Genomic DNA, 17,114 nt, shown 5'->3' with positions numbered 1-17,114 from the left:
GCTACACGAAGTGAGGCCAGAGCCTGCTGTGTACTTTCAAAATAAGTTTTAATCATACACTTTATATACAAATTACTGTACAGTCATTTCAATAAAGTGAAGAATAAGTGAAAAGTAGAAAACAGAAAGGTGATGCCTTCCCCTTAGTGACATATAAAAGGATTGTTCACTGCCCCAAATTAGTGACAAAATAAACAGAGAGTCAAACAGGCTAAGGCATTGTAAATGGGCTACTGGAGACAGGCAGGGTCCAATGCTAAACCAGGGACCTGAGTGACCACCACCTAATTTGTTTCTGTGGGAACAGGGCCAAAAATCTCTAATAAACCTGGCATAGGTTATACTAAAACGGATTTAGTACTGTAGTGCAGCTTCTCCCAACCCTGAAAGTACCAACAATACGCTACAATGTAAGCTCTTGAAAGCGTTAGTCAACTGTGTACATATTGCACTAGATAAGCGAACACTGCTTCCAGGTACTTGAGTTGCATTTCCAAGCACACACAGAGCAGAGCCCTGAGTGCTCAGGCAGGGGCAAGCAGCTTGGACTTTGTAACCTGATGTGCTGAGCTCAGTTCCCTTGCAGTTACTGGTCTCGTGATTCATAGAGGAGCTTGGTAGCCTGCAGAATACCAGAAAGCATGATTGGTTCTGGCCTGACCAGAGATGAGCCCATGTGCCTTTTAGGGGAGTAACTAGGGGCACCCCAGTTATGTGGCAACCTTTTGGGAAATCCACACTCGTCTCTAATCCCATGAGCTCAGTCTCCCCGACCCTGCCCGTGGTACCTTGTGCATGGCTGCCAGCCATGCTGCGGCCTGCCTCTTGCTGCCATTTGCATCCTCGCCAGCCATCAGCTTCAGCTGCGCTGCAGCCTCTGCCCCTGGCACTGTGTACTGCAGGGACATCCCTGTGGCTCGAGTGCTGCCTGCTGGAGGAGGGAGATGAGGCAGCATATAGGACCTTAATGCCCTGTGTGCTGCTCAGGAAGCAGCCTCGTTGGAAACATGTAGTGGTAAATGATACTAGCTCCTGCTTCTGCAGAGACCCCATGTGCACAGAGAACGGGAAAGGAATATAAAAGACTTGTGATCCCCAGGACCAGGATAAACTAATGGTACCATATCACTCAACTTTATAGAGTAAGTCCTGTTCTCCAACAGTCCAGAAGCTGCCAAGCCTTCTAGATCATGGCATTCTCCTTCCAACCTTCAGAGAGACCACATGCATGTGTACGTACACACACACACAGTCTTCAGCCAGAGTAGAGCAGTGAAGTATGGAAACTACTTTAGGAATGGCCTGGCCATCAGAAGCTAAGCCAAGCAGATAGTTACATCAGTCCTGACTTGGAGGCCACAGCTGAGCAGATTGTTAATGCAGGAGCAATGCCACACTACCCTGTCAAGTGCCGTTCTTCCACAGCTCACAGGATCCCATGGAGAATGTTGGGGGTCAGCCTGCCAAGCCACAGCTCCATCTCTGGGTTATGACCAGCTGCTCTAAGCATAATGATTTGAATTTAGGCTGTGCCCTAGAAACAAGCAACTTGAGACGCAGATTAGTTCTGTCAGGCATGGTTACTAGCCTCATGGTGACCAGAAAAAAAAAACATTTTGAGAAATGACCCACCTCTAATCAGACATTAATTCTAAATCAAAACAGCCTGGGTCCCACTGGCCGGTGGGGTGAGTTGAACATACAGACCATAGCCAGGAAGAGACCTGACTTCCTTGCCCGCAAAAGCTCTGGCTAAGATGGCTGGGCCCACCCCAAAGGCTTTCTGAACTAAGTTCTAATTCAGAGGCCTAGAAACACACCTGAAGGCCTCGGGCTGAGCTGCCCTACCCAAGCTGTTGCAGAACTTCCTATCTGGGCTATGTCTACCATCAGCTTTTGTAAATAAAAATATATGTAAATGTGGCCATGGTCACTGTTGGCTGTGGCTGTTTTGTGCTTTGCATGGCCATCAAAATTTTACCCCCCAATAGGGGCTATCAAGATGGTTCTGCAATTAAGAGAACTGATTGCTCTTGGAGAGAACCCAGGTTCAGTTCCCAGCACCTACACATGGTGGCACAACCATCTGTAACTCCAGTTCTAGGGGAGCCAACACATTGTTCTGCTCTCTAAAGGCACTAGAGGCATGTGCATGGTACATTCTTGACCTTAGGCTTCCTGATGGGGGCGGGGTGAGGTGTTGAGTGGACTTCCAGACCCTGCCCTTGCTCCATGCGCCTCCTTGTTGTATTTCATTAGGCGGCCCCTCTTACCACTACCTTCAAGAGACAGAGATGGAGGAACTGAGAACCAGGAATCCCTGCAGGCAAGCTACTGTGGGTGCAGTGATGAAAACTGCTGCCCACTGCATGTACCGGTTGCCCGATCAGCAAAGAACTTCCTATACACCTGGCCTCAGCTTACTGCAGGCCGGCTTGTCAGCGCTTGAGTAACTTCCCCTGGGAAGAACTGGGCAAACTTACTTTATTCTGTCAGGACATTTTCACTTATGCTTTACAGATTCATATATTGGACCTAGTACCTCTCTTAATCAAAAGAGGTGAACCCAAGTTTCAGAATCCACCCCAAGGGACAGAAGCAAAGGGGCCAGAGGAGGAACAGATACCATAGCATGCTGGGAAGAGTGACCCAGGGAGGAGGGAGGCTGACCTTCAGAGGCAGGCAGGCTCCCCAGGAGGCTGGTGTAAGTGTGAATGTCTTTTTCTACTTGAAGAAGGTAGGCAGGCAGTGCAAAGAAGAAACAACCGAGAGTCAGTCAGAAAATGGAAAGCAAGATGTGCTAGGTCAATCTGCAAGTTCAGAATGTGCGATGTGCAGTTCAGCCTGCAGGGCCAAGCTAAGACTGAAGCTCCCCAAGGAGATCACTAAGGTCTTAGCTGCACAGATGCCTGCAGGGGAGGCTCCGGATCAGCCCCCACCACAGACCGTGTCTGGAGCCTCAGATACTGCATTTGGAGCCATCTACAGTAAGTAAGTGATCTCGGTGACAGGATACCATGGGCACACCAGGCCAATCTCCCCTCATTATCCCCTCCTCCCTCCTGTGGGTTCTAAAGTTACTGACTTAACACAAGCCCCAATGAAGAGCATGACAGGCCATCTTAGGACCAAGTGCAGTACCTCCTGTTGCCCATATAGGTACTAGAGACCCTCCTGCTCAGGAAAGGCATATACCTCCAGGAGTGAAGCCTTCTGTGAGAATCTGCACCGTACAGACATGTGCAATCTCAATTTCATGATGGCTGTCCCCATCCAGAATCAAGCATCTACAACAAAGAGACGTCATGAGACTGAGGACGTGTAAAGCCCACGACAGTACTGCCCGGTGCCAGAGGGACTGCGCCTCTTACCTCTGATTGTTGGAAAGACGACAAACCATGGTCTCAGGCTTCTCTGAGTCCCCAAAAGTAACAAGGAAGGTAGCTCCTTGGAAGACAAAACCAAACCGGTTACACAGGACCTACTGCTTTATCTCCCTGCCCCCAGACCCATGTGCTCAGGACAGAAAAGCCGCCTTCCTCGTTACCAGATGGGAGAGGACAGGCTGACACAAATAACAGCTTTGTGTTAAGAATCCCTTCAGTTAGGCAAAAAGGCAATAATGAATTAAGGGTCTCAAAAGCTTAAAAAGACATTGATTGGGGCTGGAGATGACTCAGTGGTTAAGAGCACTGTTCTCTCAGAGAACCTAGGTGGCTTAGAACTGCCTGTAACTCCAGTTCCAGGGGAACGCATGAGGCAGACACATGGTACACAGACATATGTAGGAAAAACGCCCACCCACATAAAGTAGAAATAAAGGCACTGCCACACACACACAAAGCTGTGAATTTTGTTACAGCCATCAAAGATGGCAAGTAGGAGAGTTCATCATCAAGGCCCAGATCATTTAACTCTAGAGCAGACTGGGCAAGACCAATTGGCAGAGTAGAGGCTGGCCCTTGCCTGTGGGGTGCACACAGGCCTGCAGCCATGAGAGGCTGTGCTGCTTGGCAGAGCTATGGGAGGCAGGCCGCACCCCAAAAGCACTCCCTTTTCTTCTCCCTTGTGCTCCTTGGATGGGCTTCAGAACCAGCACCTGCACCTGTCACAGCTTGTCTCCAGGCCTCCAAGAGCCAAGCCACAGACTTGACTACCAGTGACAGCCTTCCATCTGGGGAAGGTGCTGAGCCATGCGCCCTGTCCATCTGGTAGCAGTGCCCAGTGAGTCAGACTGACCTCTCAGAACATTTCCATCTCGGAAGTCCATCTCTAAGTCCAAAAGAAAGTAGGGACGAGGGCAAGACACACCATCTTGGAGCAGGCCACATTTTAAGCATGGCGAGTGGACATGCTGTCACTTACCACTTAGGAGCACCTTGAGCTGCTTGTCATAAAACTCAGCCTCGCGGTGAGACACCAGGGCACATTCGGCACACTGGCGCACTGGGTCCACGAAGCACATGCGCCGGAGCGGCACCTTCTGGCTGCAGCACCTGTCGCAGAAGCATTTCCCACAGCGGCGGCAGTGGTGCTGATGAGGGTGAAGGTTGGGCAGTGAGTAGAGTAGACACAGATGCACCAGGCCCGCTCCGCTAGCCAGTGCTGTCGGGACCCTGAATGCATGCATCTGTGGCTGTGTGTGTCACTTCCACACAAACCCAGCTGGACACAACAGAGCTCTGCCTCACTTGGGAAAAGTGAACTGAAAGAGACACCCACCGTGTGTGTGTGTGTGTGTCCGTCCGTCTAGTGTTTGAACCCAGGGCCTTGTACATTCTCGGTAAGCCATTCAATCACTCAGCTACAACCCAAGCCCTTAACTCCTTCAGCTTCTTGCTGCCCAGTACATACATGCTGTCTCTGAGCCTCCTTGGGAGCTCAGACCTGCCTGTTGGGGAACTACACCAGTACCTGAAATAGACTATCAAAATGCCCTGGAAGATCCAGCTCCTCTGAGGAATTGGGACACACAGACACACACACACCCACAGCCTCAGCTTACCTTTCTGGTGATAAAGTCAAATTTGGCATCACACTGCATACATCTTGGACACTAGGAGAGAACATAACAGTATTATAATCCCCCGGGCGGTGGTGGCGCACGCCTTTAATCCCAGCACTCAGGAGGCAGAGCCAGGCGGATCTCTGTGAGTTTGAGGCCAGCCTGGTCTACTGAGTGAGATCCAGGAAAGACGCAAAGCTACACAGTGAAACCCTGTCTCGAAAAACCAAAAAACAGTATTATAATCCAGATCTGTCACTTGGCTAATTGCTGAGGTAGAGCCAAGAGGTGCCAGGAAAGGCTGCAAAGAAAGCCAACTTTCTGCCAGTATAAGCAGCCTGCAGAGGCAGACTATGGAACAGCAAGGCAGGACAGCCTGAGTTTAGTGTCCAGCTCAGAAGCCAGATAAGACTGGTCAGGCCACAACCCAAGGCTCCAGGTTAGGAGAGCAGCTTTAAGGTTGCAGGCGCCCTAGCTGGGGCCTGGCCTGAATGTCCGATAGCCACTATTTTGTGGGGTACAAAAGCATACAGTTTGACTTTTTTGCAGCAGAGTTCAGATTCAGAAGGGCTTTGTTCTTTCAGACTCTGTATGCAGGGGCAGCTCATTCTAGCTGCCTCATCCTGTTACAGGAGCCAAAGATCAGTGCCGTGAAATGAACATGACACTCCACAGCAGTAAATGACCTACCCTGGGGAAAGGATTTGTCAAGCCTGCTTTACAGACAAAGGAAAGTATGGGGATTCTTCTTGAGAAGTAGGGCTCTAGATAGCTGAGATCTAAAGCTGTCTCTGAATGCATACCTGACCAAGGCCTGTGAGAAAGAAGCTAGAGCAGAACACAGGACGAGAGGTCCAGGATGGCCTGAAATGTCCTCAAGAGGCTTATACACAGGAGAGAAGCAAAAGGCTCTGAGACTGGACTGTTGGGCAGATGGTCTCCTGTGCACATGGAATTTGCAGAACAGTATAGACTAGGATGGCATGAAAGATGTGGGGATAGGGTGGTGGTTGCACAGTTCCCCTCAACAGTGAGGAGGGCTGAGTCCACTCTCACGGTGTTTGCCTTCCTCTGCTGCAGAAGCAGAACGGTACAGCACCGAGTCTGCATCATGCTTGAAGTTTCTCCCACCTCAGAATCAAATTACATTGTATGAATCCTGTTCAGAGGGGCTGTTTCATAGCAAGACCCACAACAAGAAATATCCTCTCCAGACGACCCAGTGCCATCAAACCCAGGGGAAACATACTGGTTGTGTCTTCAGATACTCTGAGGTCCTCGATTCTGTGGCCACCAGCTGGTTACTCCAAGGGTCACCACGACTTTAAGAAGTACATTCTCTCCACAAACTCATAGAGCTTCCAGAGCTGCTCACCCCACACTAGAAGGCTGGATCGTATAGCAGGCAAGGGCCACTGCCTTTCTGAACTGCGAAACAAGTTATGCTAACTGTACACGTGGAGCTCACAAGTCCAGGACACTTGCTCACAGGGTGAGCAAGTCAGGAAGGCTGGTGGTGCTGAGGAAAGGCCTGCACCCATCACACGTAAGAACAGAGATGACCTGATCCTGTACCCAGGACAGGATCCCAACCAGGAGAGAACACCAGAAGGATGCACAGCAGGAAAACCCAGGCCCAGCCAAGCCTGCACTGCAAACTGTCAGTATTTAAAACACTCATGTTGGGGGCTGGAGAGATGGCTCAGCAGTTAAGAGCACCAGCTGTTCTTCCAGAGGACCTGAGTTCAGTTCTTAGCGCTCACATCAGGCAGCTCACAACTGCCTATAATTCCAGCTCTAGAGAAATGGACTCCCTCTTCTGGCCTATGGACACCTGCACTTGCGTGCACATAATTAAAACTAAAAAGGTTTTTAAAGACTCATGTTTACCAAAACCTGACATACATGTATAGGGCTATCTGCCCAGGTGCCCATGGGATTGAGGCTGGCTAGTCTCCACTGCTGGAGTGAGTACCCAGCAGCCCTAGGACTCCTACTGAAGAGGCTGCAGGCACCTTGGAAGAACCAGCTGAGGGCTAGAGCCCTGAGGAATGGTCACAGCATTTCTTCCCAAGGATCCCAGGTGAGAATGCTGTCTCATGAGCCTCCCACTCATGGACAGCCACTGTTGAGCCCACTGGAAGTCACTGACTCCAGCTGCGTCTGCAGTGCCCAGCGGGTATAACACCATGTTCAGTGTACGGGTGATTTCCTGGCACAAAGTGTCTATCAGATGGCCAACTCCAAAGGCACACAACTCCCACGTCAGGGAAGGTTCTGCCTGAACTAACTAGCCTCCTGCATGCTCTAGAGGGAGGGGAAGTATGAGATGGTATCACTGACAGCTTCCCTCAATGTCCCCACTTACACCCAGGGGAGGGTGCTTAACCCTGACTCTGGAGGAGTAATTCCAGCTATAAATATTCTGTGCTAATCCATGGAAGGAGACTTTTTCCATGAAAATGAAGTCACTGACGTGATGAGTTATGATAGACTTGTCCTAAGTCCCATGTACCAAGACATCCACAGTCCTGGAACACAAAGCCTCCCCCAGCCTCAGGAGGTGCTAGTGACGCTGGGCCATGGCCCCTTTGTGTACGACGTGATGTGTGAAGTGATGAGCAGAGATGCCAAAATTCCCACACCAGGGAGCATCAGCCATGGTGACAGGTAGTGACCTGAAAACAAGGGAACAGTACATGCTTCCTGTGAGATGGGAACTAAGAACTGCTGAATGTTGAGAACCCACAGGTAGGGACTGAGAGAAGATTCCAGTGCGGAGAACTTTCTTTCCCTTCCAGTAAGAAGGAAGACAGAGAAGACCAAAATGACTTGAAATATCGAAAAAGAGATGGGATTAGAAATAGCATTAATGGGCTGGCAGTGCTGGTACACACCTTTAATCCCAGCACTTGGGAGGCAGAGGCAGGCGGATCTGAGTTTGAGGCCAGCCTGGTCTACAGAGTAAGTTCCAGGACAGCCAGGGCTACACAGAGAAACCCTGTCTTGAGAGAGAAAAAAGGGAGGGTAGGAGGGAGGGAGAGAGAGAAAGAAGGAAGGGAGAGGGAGGGAAAGAGGGGGAGAAGTGGAGGGGGGAGAAATGGCCATAATGGGCCAGGTAGTGGTAGTGAATCCTAGCACTCAGAAGACAGAGGCAGGCAGATCTCTGTGAGTTCAAGGACAGCCAGGGCTACATATTGAGACCCTGTCTCAAAAAAATTAAAAAAAAGAATGAATGAATGAATAAATGGGCATATTATGGGCTTGGAGAGATGGCTCACTGGTCTGCTCTTCTTAGAAGATCTTTTTTTAGAAAATTCTAGGAAAAAAAATGAAAGACTGAGTGGGCCACATTTTGACTAAGACTTTAATCTAACTGTCATTCCGGATCTCACCACTGACAGGGCTGTGCGGCCTGACAAAGGTTGGCATGGGGGCAGGACAGCTACTCATGAGTCCCTGGCTCTGCTGGCGAGCACACTGTGTGGTCAATCAGAGGCTTTCTGTCATGGCAACATGACAAGAGAGAAGGAACATGGGCTCCACATTGTGGGGGACCTGACCCCACCTTCTTTTCTCCAGGGTACTCTTGAGGAGTGAGGGATAAGAGATTTAGATAGAAATATAGAGGGGAGAGAGACAGAAACACAGGATAGCCTTGGGAGGGCCTGGATCCCTATCCACCAGCCCCTTCTGTCTCTTCTAAAGGGCTTTTTAAAGGAATGCCAAAGGGTGGAGCAAAAGACCTCTCCTTAGCACAGCGAACGACAGACCCTTCCAAACACCTGGTAAGCATGCACATGGTCAATCCACCCCCTTATGCAGCCCTGCTAGGTAAAGCAAGCTCAGATCTCACTAGGAAACCTCTATGGACTCCCACACGACCTGGCCACTAGGTACCTTCTGCAGCACAGGCCATCGGGTCTGAATGTAGCTGGGACCACACAGAACAGAACCTGATACCTGAGAATCCCAGGTCCTTGCCACCTACACGTGTGCAGGCGGCTCTTCACTGTTCTCCCTGCTACATCAGCTAGGTGATGTTTGGAGGATTCCTCCTCGCCCCACTGAGAGCCTGGCCTATTCCAGCTCTTGGCCTTGTCACAGGCAGATTCTGGAAGATGCCCACACAGAGAAATGGCACAGCACATGGGACTATCACCTAAGAGTCTGCAGCTCTTCCCTTGAACTTGGACCTACAGATCACATGCCCAGCACTAGGCTGATGCACGTGTGTTCCACAAAACACGCAGATGAAAGGCCGCTTGGAAGAAATTCCTATCGGATGAGGAGGCTGGCTTCACGACAGAGGCCAACACCAAGCCTCTGCAGGTGCCTCTGAGGAATCCTTGGGGCCATGCTCAATATCCTTTCACTAAGGGAGAACAGGGACCCTTTGGGGCATCACTGCAGCAAGGACAGAGATACCAAGATTGAGGTTCTTCCAGCCCTAGTGAGCACCACAGACCACTCACTGTGCCACAGAGAGCTTCTACATTCCTGAGATCTCATGGCTAGCATTTTGTTTCCTAGCTGTTCTTATGCTGGTTTCTGGCCTTGGAGGCCATGCCTGGCCCATCCCAGCCTCTGGAGCTGTCCAAAGGCCAGTCAGCAGCTGTCAGAGGCCTTTGCCCTCAGATTCTTGTCTCTTCATGAGCACTCCACACTTTGAACAGCATCAGGTCCCTGCTACAATGTGGTGTCTTCCTTGACTTGGATGTCGGCTACAAGAACTACACAGTGGTCACAGTGCGATTATACACGGAAGTCACAGTACTACCAGTTCTGCGAGAGAAGCTCTATTTCTATAGTCCCTAGGCCACCCTGGCCTCAGGTACCCTGGGGCAACTTGCAGCCATGACAGGAGAGCTTTGGCTGGGAACCCAACACACATGACCATCAGAGAACAGCTTACATGGCATGGTAGAATGCCGTGATCAGACCAGCTGAAGGGGGGTGTGTGTGGGGGTGTGTGTGTGGGGGGGGTGTATGTACATGCGCTCCCATGTGGAAACTAGAGGTCAACCTCAAGTGTTTTTGGAGGTGGGGTCTCTCGGTAGACTACAGTTTGCCAAGCAGGCTAGGCTAGCTGGTCAGTGAATCCCAGGAATCTGCCGATCTCTGCCTCCCTGGTGTGGAGGATTACAGGTGCACCCTGCCATACCCAGCCCCCTCTCCACCCCCACACACTGTAGTGGATATTCAGGATCCAGTATGACACATTTGTTGCTGAGTGAACAAGCCCTGGCCTGAGCGGCTATGTCAGGCACTGCGCGGCCCTCTACCTGTCAGACCTGCCAGCTCTTCGGAGCTGGTCCTCCTGCTACTGCTGCCTGCACATCCCTGCTGCCTGCACATCCCTGCTGCCTGCACATCCCTGCTGCCTGCACATCCCTGCTGCCTGCACCATCCCTGCTGCCTGCACATCCCTGCTGCCTGCACCATCCCTGCTGCCTGCACCATCCCTGCTGCCTGCACATCCCTGCTGCCTGCACATCCCTGCTGCCTGCGCCATCCCTGCTGCCTGCGCCATCCCTGCTGCCTGCGCCATCCCTGCTGCCTGCGCCATCCCTGCTGCCTGCGCCATCCCTGCTGCCTGCACCATCCCTGCTGCCTGCACATCCCTGCTGCCTGCACCATCCCTGCTGCCTGCACATCCCTGCTGCCTGCACCATCCCTGCTGCCTGCACCATCCCTGCTGCCTGCACCATCCCTGCTGCCTGCACCATCCCTGCTGCCTGCACATCCCTGCTGCCTGCACCATCCCTGCTGCCTGCACCATCCCTGCTGCCTGCACATCCCTGCTGCCTGCACATCCCTGCTGCCTGCAGCCCCGTGAGTACTGGATCCTCCCTGAGGTACCAGACCACCTGTAGCTCCTTCTAGAATCCCAGTTCCTCCTACCTCACAGTCCCATTTGTCTCTAGATGGCTTTGGTCCTAGGATCCAAGGGACACCTTAGGTCTCTCTGTCACCCTCTTAATGCAGAGATCTCTTTCCTGTCTTTGGCCTCTTCCACGCCTGGAGTTTAGAAAGGTTGAAAGGGCCCTTTGGTTTTCATTCTCCACCATCATTATTTTTTTCTTTTAAAAACTGGAGGTGGGGGGCTGGAGAGGTGGCTCAGAGGTTAAGAGCACTGGCTGCTCTTCCGGAGGTCCTGAGTTCAGTTCCCAGCAACCACACGGTGGCTCACAACCATCTGTAATGAGATCTGGTGCCCTCTTTTGGTGTGTAGGCGTACATGCAGGCAGAACACTGTATACATAATAAATAAATCTTTAAAAAAAAAAGTGGAGGTGGGAAAAAAGCTGGAGGTGGAAATTAAAAAAAAAAAAAAAAAAGGTAGAGAAATGTAAGAGCAAGAAATAACAATGGCTGGTGACTCACTCCAAGGGCAGTACCTCATTGTCCAGACTGGTCACCTGTACACAGGGGCTCCCGAGTCTCCTCCCATCCTCCCCGAGTCCCATCATGAGGTGGCTGCACATATAATCTGGGTTTCCCCACTTTCCTCCTAAAAGCCACACTGTCTTCACCCCCAGCCATGGTCACAGGTACTCCCTCTGCTCATGGCTTCCCTCCCAGCCCCTCACACTCCCAGGCTTAGTTCAAGTCTATAATCCCATGCTGAGGCAGGAGGATCATTCCAAGTCCGAGGTTACTCACAGCTACAGAGTAAGTTTGGGAACAGCTTGAGATATATAGTGAGACTGTCTCAAAATAACAAAAACATAATCAGTGTGCTTATTCAGAAAATGGACTGATTTTTAAACAATTTTCCTGTTGATTTCATTAATAAAAGAAATTTCAAATTATCAGCCCAGGAATTTAACATGAAAAGAAAAGAACTACGAGTGGATAAAGCTACGAAAGTCCTGCCACAGAATCAGCCCTGAGCCCCCCCCCGGGGGGGGCCCTGCCCGGGGGAGAAGGGCGCAGGTGCGGACCAGCTGCAGCAGCTCCTCCCTCGTCTGGGCCTGCACATGACACAGCTATTTCAGCAGACGAGGATACACTACCCACGCCCCGAAACCTACTGCCTCACTTGTGCAGCACACCTGTCGGCGGCAGGCATCACTCCACGCCCCGTGTCAGACCTCTGTTACAGGGCACGGACCCCAGAACTGAGACCAGAGGAGCAGACTAGGCTTAGGGACCCTGCGTGCCTGGCCCAGGAACAGAGGAGAGAGACTGAGGGCAGAGAATCGGCTTGAGCAGTGGCCCCAGGAGACCCACCTGCTGTCCGAGCCTCTGGCCAAGGCTAGCAGACACTACTCATGGCCTGGGCGAGGCAGGCTGCCGTGCTCCCTGTGCCCCACAGTGCCTTGTGCTTCCACCTTGCAGAGAGGGAAGAAGCTGGTCAGTCAGGAGACAGAGGTTAGGACAAAGAGACAGGACAGTAAGAGTGAGCCCACCCAGAAAATCTCCACCTGTGCCCCCTTCCCAGCACCAGGCCCCAGAGCACCTGCTGATTCAATGGTGGTCCATTCAAGTCTGACCCAGTGGCACCTGCTCAGAAGGTCTTCCAGCTAAGTGAGACAGCCTTGAGGAGCAAGGAACGAGAGGGACCCAGGGCAAAACCAGAGCTAGGTCAGGAGTACTCAGAAGGTGGAGTCCACCTCCCCTCCACAGTCCACACTTCAGGGGCCAACATTCCAGCTCTTTGGGACTAGCCTCCTACCCACAGCTTCAGGGACATCTGACAGCAGATAGGATAGCACAAGGTGAATGTAGTCTCAAAATAACACTGTAAGCTTAAGTGGGTGTTTACAAAAAGAACAAGGTTTAAGGACTAGAGGGATAGCTCAGAGGTTAAGAGCACTTGTTGCTCTTGCAGAGAACCTGGGTTCGATTTTCAGCTCCCACATGATGAACCATTTGTAACTCCAGTTCCAGGGGATCCAATGACCCCCTTCTGACCTCTGTGGGCACCAGGCACACACATGGTGCACATACACACACACAGGCAAACATTCAGATACACATAAAAAACAAAAAACCCAGCATTGAAGACAAACATCTACCTCCCTTTGAGGAAGGAGCGATGAGACAACCCTGACCCCACTGTCCTTAATCCACCATTGTGTAAAAACTGCCCGCCCATGGGCCAGTGCATCAGGCTCTGGATCACAAGATCACATAACTTAGGGGGGCCTCGGAGTGGCTGGCATCTGCAGCTGCAGCTGCTTAGGAGACGAAGCAGAAGAATCACAAATTCAAGGCAAGCTCAAACCACTGAAATCAGAAGACCAGCCCAGACAACTTTGTGAGCCTTTGTCTCAAAATAAATAAATAAATAAATAGCAAGCAAGCAATAAGAAAGCGGGCCTAGCAAGATGGCTTCAAAGGTAAAGTGCTGCCGTCAGGCTTGGGCTCAAGCCCAGACTCCACGGCAACAGGAACGAACTGACCCTCAAAGTTCTCCTCTGCCTTCTACATGTGCAGGGTAATCCATGCGTGCCTGCAGGCACATGTACACACACACACACCATACACACTTACACACAATGATAAAAAATTAAAGTTAAAAACGGGGGTGCTGGGAGATGGCTCAGCTGGTGAAGTACTCCCAAAACACACCCCAGAAAAGCTGAGCACAGCCACGTGCACCAGTAATCCCAGCACTGGGCAGGTGGAAAAAAGCGGATCCCTGGAGTTCACTGGGCAGCCAGTCCAGCCAATAGGTGAGCTCCAGATTCAGTGAGAGACTGTGTGAAAAGATGAGATAGTGAATGACTGAAGGAACAGCCTGAAGCCTGGCCTCTACTCACACACGCGCGCGCACACACACGCACACACACACACACACGCACACCAATGCCAAAGACTATTAATCAAAATGGGAAGCCAATGAGTTGTTTAAACAAAAACAAAACAAAAAAAAAACCAGTTTGGGTCGGGTGGTGGTGGCGCACGCCTTTAATCCCAGCACTCAGGAGGCAGAGGCAGGCCGATCTCTGTGAGTTCGAGGCCAGCCTGGGCTACCAAGTGAGTTCCAGGACAGGCACCAAAACTACAAGAGAAACCCTGTCTTGAAAAACCAAAAAAAAAAAAAAAAAAACAGTTCAGGAGCTGTGGAAACAGCTCAGCACTCAAGAGCACTTGCTGCTTTTGCAGAAAACCCGAGTTCAGTACCTAGAACTTACATGGTGGCTCAAAACCAAGTTCTAGGGACCCAATCCCCTCTGCAAGCACCAAGCCTGCATGTGGTGCACAGACAAGAAAACAAAGTGCAGACATGCACATATAAGCATGAGACAAGGAAGAAATGAAACTGTCAGCGGCTGGAAGCTGGCTGCCCCAGAGTGCGGTTCCATAGAAATCCCAACAGGGACTGCTATCGGTTTTCCGGTTTACAGAGCTGTCAAACAACTCAAAGACGATGAATGGAGGAGCTAACTACAGCCTGGAGGCAGAGCAGGAACTTTCTCGTTTATACCAATCTCAGCCACGGGACTGAAGCCTCTGGCCAGTCCCGCCCCAGGGCTGCTGGTCACAGAGCTAGAACACACAGGGAGGCTCTTGAAGAGCACAAGGTGAGCTTTACACTGTGATCCGTGGAAAACAACTGTGAGATCCCACCCTTCCCCCAGGGCCAACCAAGATCACAGGCACAGGCCCCTTGGGTTCCGCGCCAGGCCAGGTTTGGCAGGCACTCCAGATCACCATTCTTTGCCCCATAAGGCTGAATTGGGTTCTCGAGTGCCAAGTGCAGCGCAGGCCTGATTCCTGACTGGACTGCAGAGTAGGCACTCTCCTCCATCAGGCCCTGAGCAACCCCTCCCCACCCCACCTTCTGTGGGAGCCGCCACCTACGCTGGTCTGCCCTCTCTTCCGGCCTTGGTCACTCCTACAAAGCAAAGCCCTTTCTGCCTGACCTGGGACACAGAGCCCATGCCCTCCTCCTCCTTGGTACAGTTAGTTACCTGTCACAGAACCTCCCTCCATCTTGGCACGGACATGGCATTTCTGCCAGTCCAGATTTTATGGGGAGTAAATTATAAAGTCTTATATAAAGATTGCATCAGGTAAGAACACCTAACTTAAAGGCTCCTTGGAGAGCAACAGGGAAAATCTTGAGAAAGCTAGTCTAGAGCCAGTGAGAACACTTTCCCAAGAACCTCAGTTTCTCCTGTTCCCCACAAGCATGGCTTTCTACCCCAACTGGACTACACACACACACACACACACACACACACGTGTGCCCCCTATTTCAATCTGTGCTTTATTGGGCTCTCCTGCAAACAGTTATGCCTGCCCAGTTCTGGGTGTTAACACTGAAACTCATTCACAACAAGCGCTTTTACCCACTAAGCCGCCTCCCCAGCAACTGCTCTTTGTTGTTCTGAAACAGTTATGTATCCCAGGCTGGCCATAAACTCTCTTATCCTGTCTCAGTCTTCCAAGGGCTGGAGTTACAGAGTTACAGGCTGTGTCCCAATCTTATCCAACTCCCCCTTATTTTTGCCGTTTTAAGACAGGGTCTCACTGTGTAGCCCTGGCTGGCCTGAACTCACTACATAGTCCAGGCTGGCCCTGTACTCGGACATCTATCTACCTAATCATGCCTTAACCTTACCCATTACACAGTTCAGGGGTTTAGGAGCACTCGGTGTTGTGCTCAATTACCTTTACAGACATGAAAGAAAAGAACAATCTGTGTGCACAGATACTTAAGCGCAAGAGTAAATACAGAATTGAAATGGCACAACCAGGGAGGGCAGGGACCGCTCAGTGACATGCCCAGCATACCCAGGAATGGTCTGGGCCCCCTTTCTGGGCGCTAAGAAGTGACTACTGACATGAACCTTCTCTTTAGGAACTCTCAAGTAATTTCAGAGTTGGGAAGGGGGGTGGAGTGGCGAGGACAGGCAGCTGCAGCTTCTGATCGCACAGGTGGGTTCTCCAACGCCCTGTGCTCACTGTTCTAAGAACGCTGGCCCTAGCTCTGGGAAGCTGCGGGCCTTGCCTACTTATGGATGAGATCCCGAGGGGAGAGGAGCAGCTGATTACGAGTTCTGAACACAGATTCCAACTTAAGAAAATTGGGAGGAAGCCAGGTGTGGTGGAGCGCAACTTTAATCCCACCACGCAGGGGGCTGAGGAAGACCACAGTGAGTTCGAGGCCAACACAGCAACAGGTAGTGCATGCCTAGCACCAGGCAGAGGCAGGCATATCTATCTGAGTTCTAGGCCAGACTGTGTATGTAGTGTGTTCCAGAACAGCCAGGGCTATACAGTGAAGACCCACTTTAAGGGGAAAAAAAAAAAAATGAATGAATTTACAAGGGCTACAGAGATGGCTCACGAAGTAAAGGCACGTGCTGCCACACCTGAGACCTGAGTTCCACCCGCGGGACCCACATAGTGGAAGAAGAAAACTATCTTCCCCAAGTGGTCCTCTGAATCTACATGCGCGCGCTGTGGATTGGGGGCAAGGGCACATACACATACGAATAAATCCACGTAAAAAGTTTTAAGTATACAAAAATCACCAGTACTTAACGCATCTGCCTTCTAATTTACTCTGAAATAAACTCGCATGGAATGCATGAAGTGCTCCCATTTTCCCCAAGTGGCCAAGCTCTGCAGAGTTCAGAACTCCGAAGACTGCAAACTCCTGGCATCGTACCTCCAGTAGGCAGGAGGGGCCGACTCCCTCACCCTCGCCCCCACCGACCCACTCCAGCCCCGTACTCGCAAGCAGCCCCCGGCTCTGCACCGCGCAGCCAATGACCGCCAGGGAACAGACACCGCCCCCACGGCACTGCAGGGACGGCGGAGACTCCCCGACGGGAGCCGAGGCCGAGCGCCCCGAGGGCGGAGGCGGGAGACGCCCAGGCTCCGGCTGGGGACGCAGGGGCTAGGACTCACCTCCTTGTCCGGGACCCACTGCGGCTCCTCCAAGCCGAACGGGCTTCCGAAGGCGCGGTGCTCTGGCACCATGCGCAGGCCGCTGGGCGAGCGCACAAGCTTCTTGGCGTCGCAACGCGCGGCCACCCCCGAGGACATGTCTCCGCCTGAGCCCCTCGCACCACCGCCCGCGCTGAGCCCACACAGGGCGCCTCTCCGCCCCGCCCCGCCCTCCGACACCATGACAGTGCCGGAG

At 51.8% G+C, this 17,114-nt stretch overlaps 1 protein-coding gene across 10 annotated transcripts; it reads right to left on the bottom strand.

Moving 5' to 3' along the window:
- Positions 1 to 29: 29 nt before the first annotated feature.
- Positions 30 to 17,076, bottom strand: Zfyve21 (zinc finger FYVE-type containing 21). 10 transcript variants are annotated; one of them, XM_052739101.1, is made up of 8 exons: positions 16,880 to 17,073; positions 5,006 to 5,056; positions 4,366 to 4,534; positions 3,372 to 3,447; positions 3,196 to 3,287; positions 2,671 to 2,727; positions 789 to 931; positions 30 to 622 (listed from the first exon to the last, which is right to left on the bottom strand). In XM_052739101.1, exons 1-8 carry the CDS (start codon positions 17,015 to 17,017, stop codon positions 587 to 589), a joined length of 762 nt encoding a protein of 253 aa, XP_052595061.1. In that variant the 5' UTR covers positions 17,018 to 17,073; the 3' UTR covers positions 30 to 586. The 10 variants fall into 10 exon arrangements, with proteins under 10 accessions (XP_052595061.1, XP_052595064.1, XP_052595058.1 ...); XM_052739104.1 differs by having other exon boundaries at positions 2,671 to 2,724; XM_052739098.1 differs by having other exon boundaries at positions 30 to 931; positions 16,880 to 17,076.
- Positions 17,077 to 17,114: the final 38 nt, after the last annotated feature.

This window comes from Peromyscus californicus, unplaced genomic scaffold (assembly GCF_007827085.1).
Source record: "Peromyscus californicus insignis strain IS unplaced genomic scaffold, ASM782708v3 Scaffold_15__1_contigs__length_86483966, whole genome shotgun sequence".
In the NCBI taxonomy this organism is placed as follows: Eukaryota; Metazoa; Chordata; class Mammalia; order Rodentia; family Cricetidae; genus Peromyscus; species Peromyscus californicus.
The sequence above is the reverse complement of the archived record's forward strand: the minus strand, read 5'-3'. Positions and strand labels throughout refer to the sequence as shown.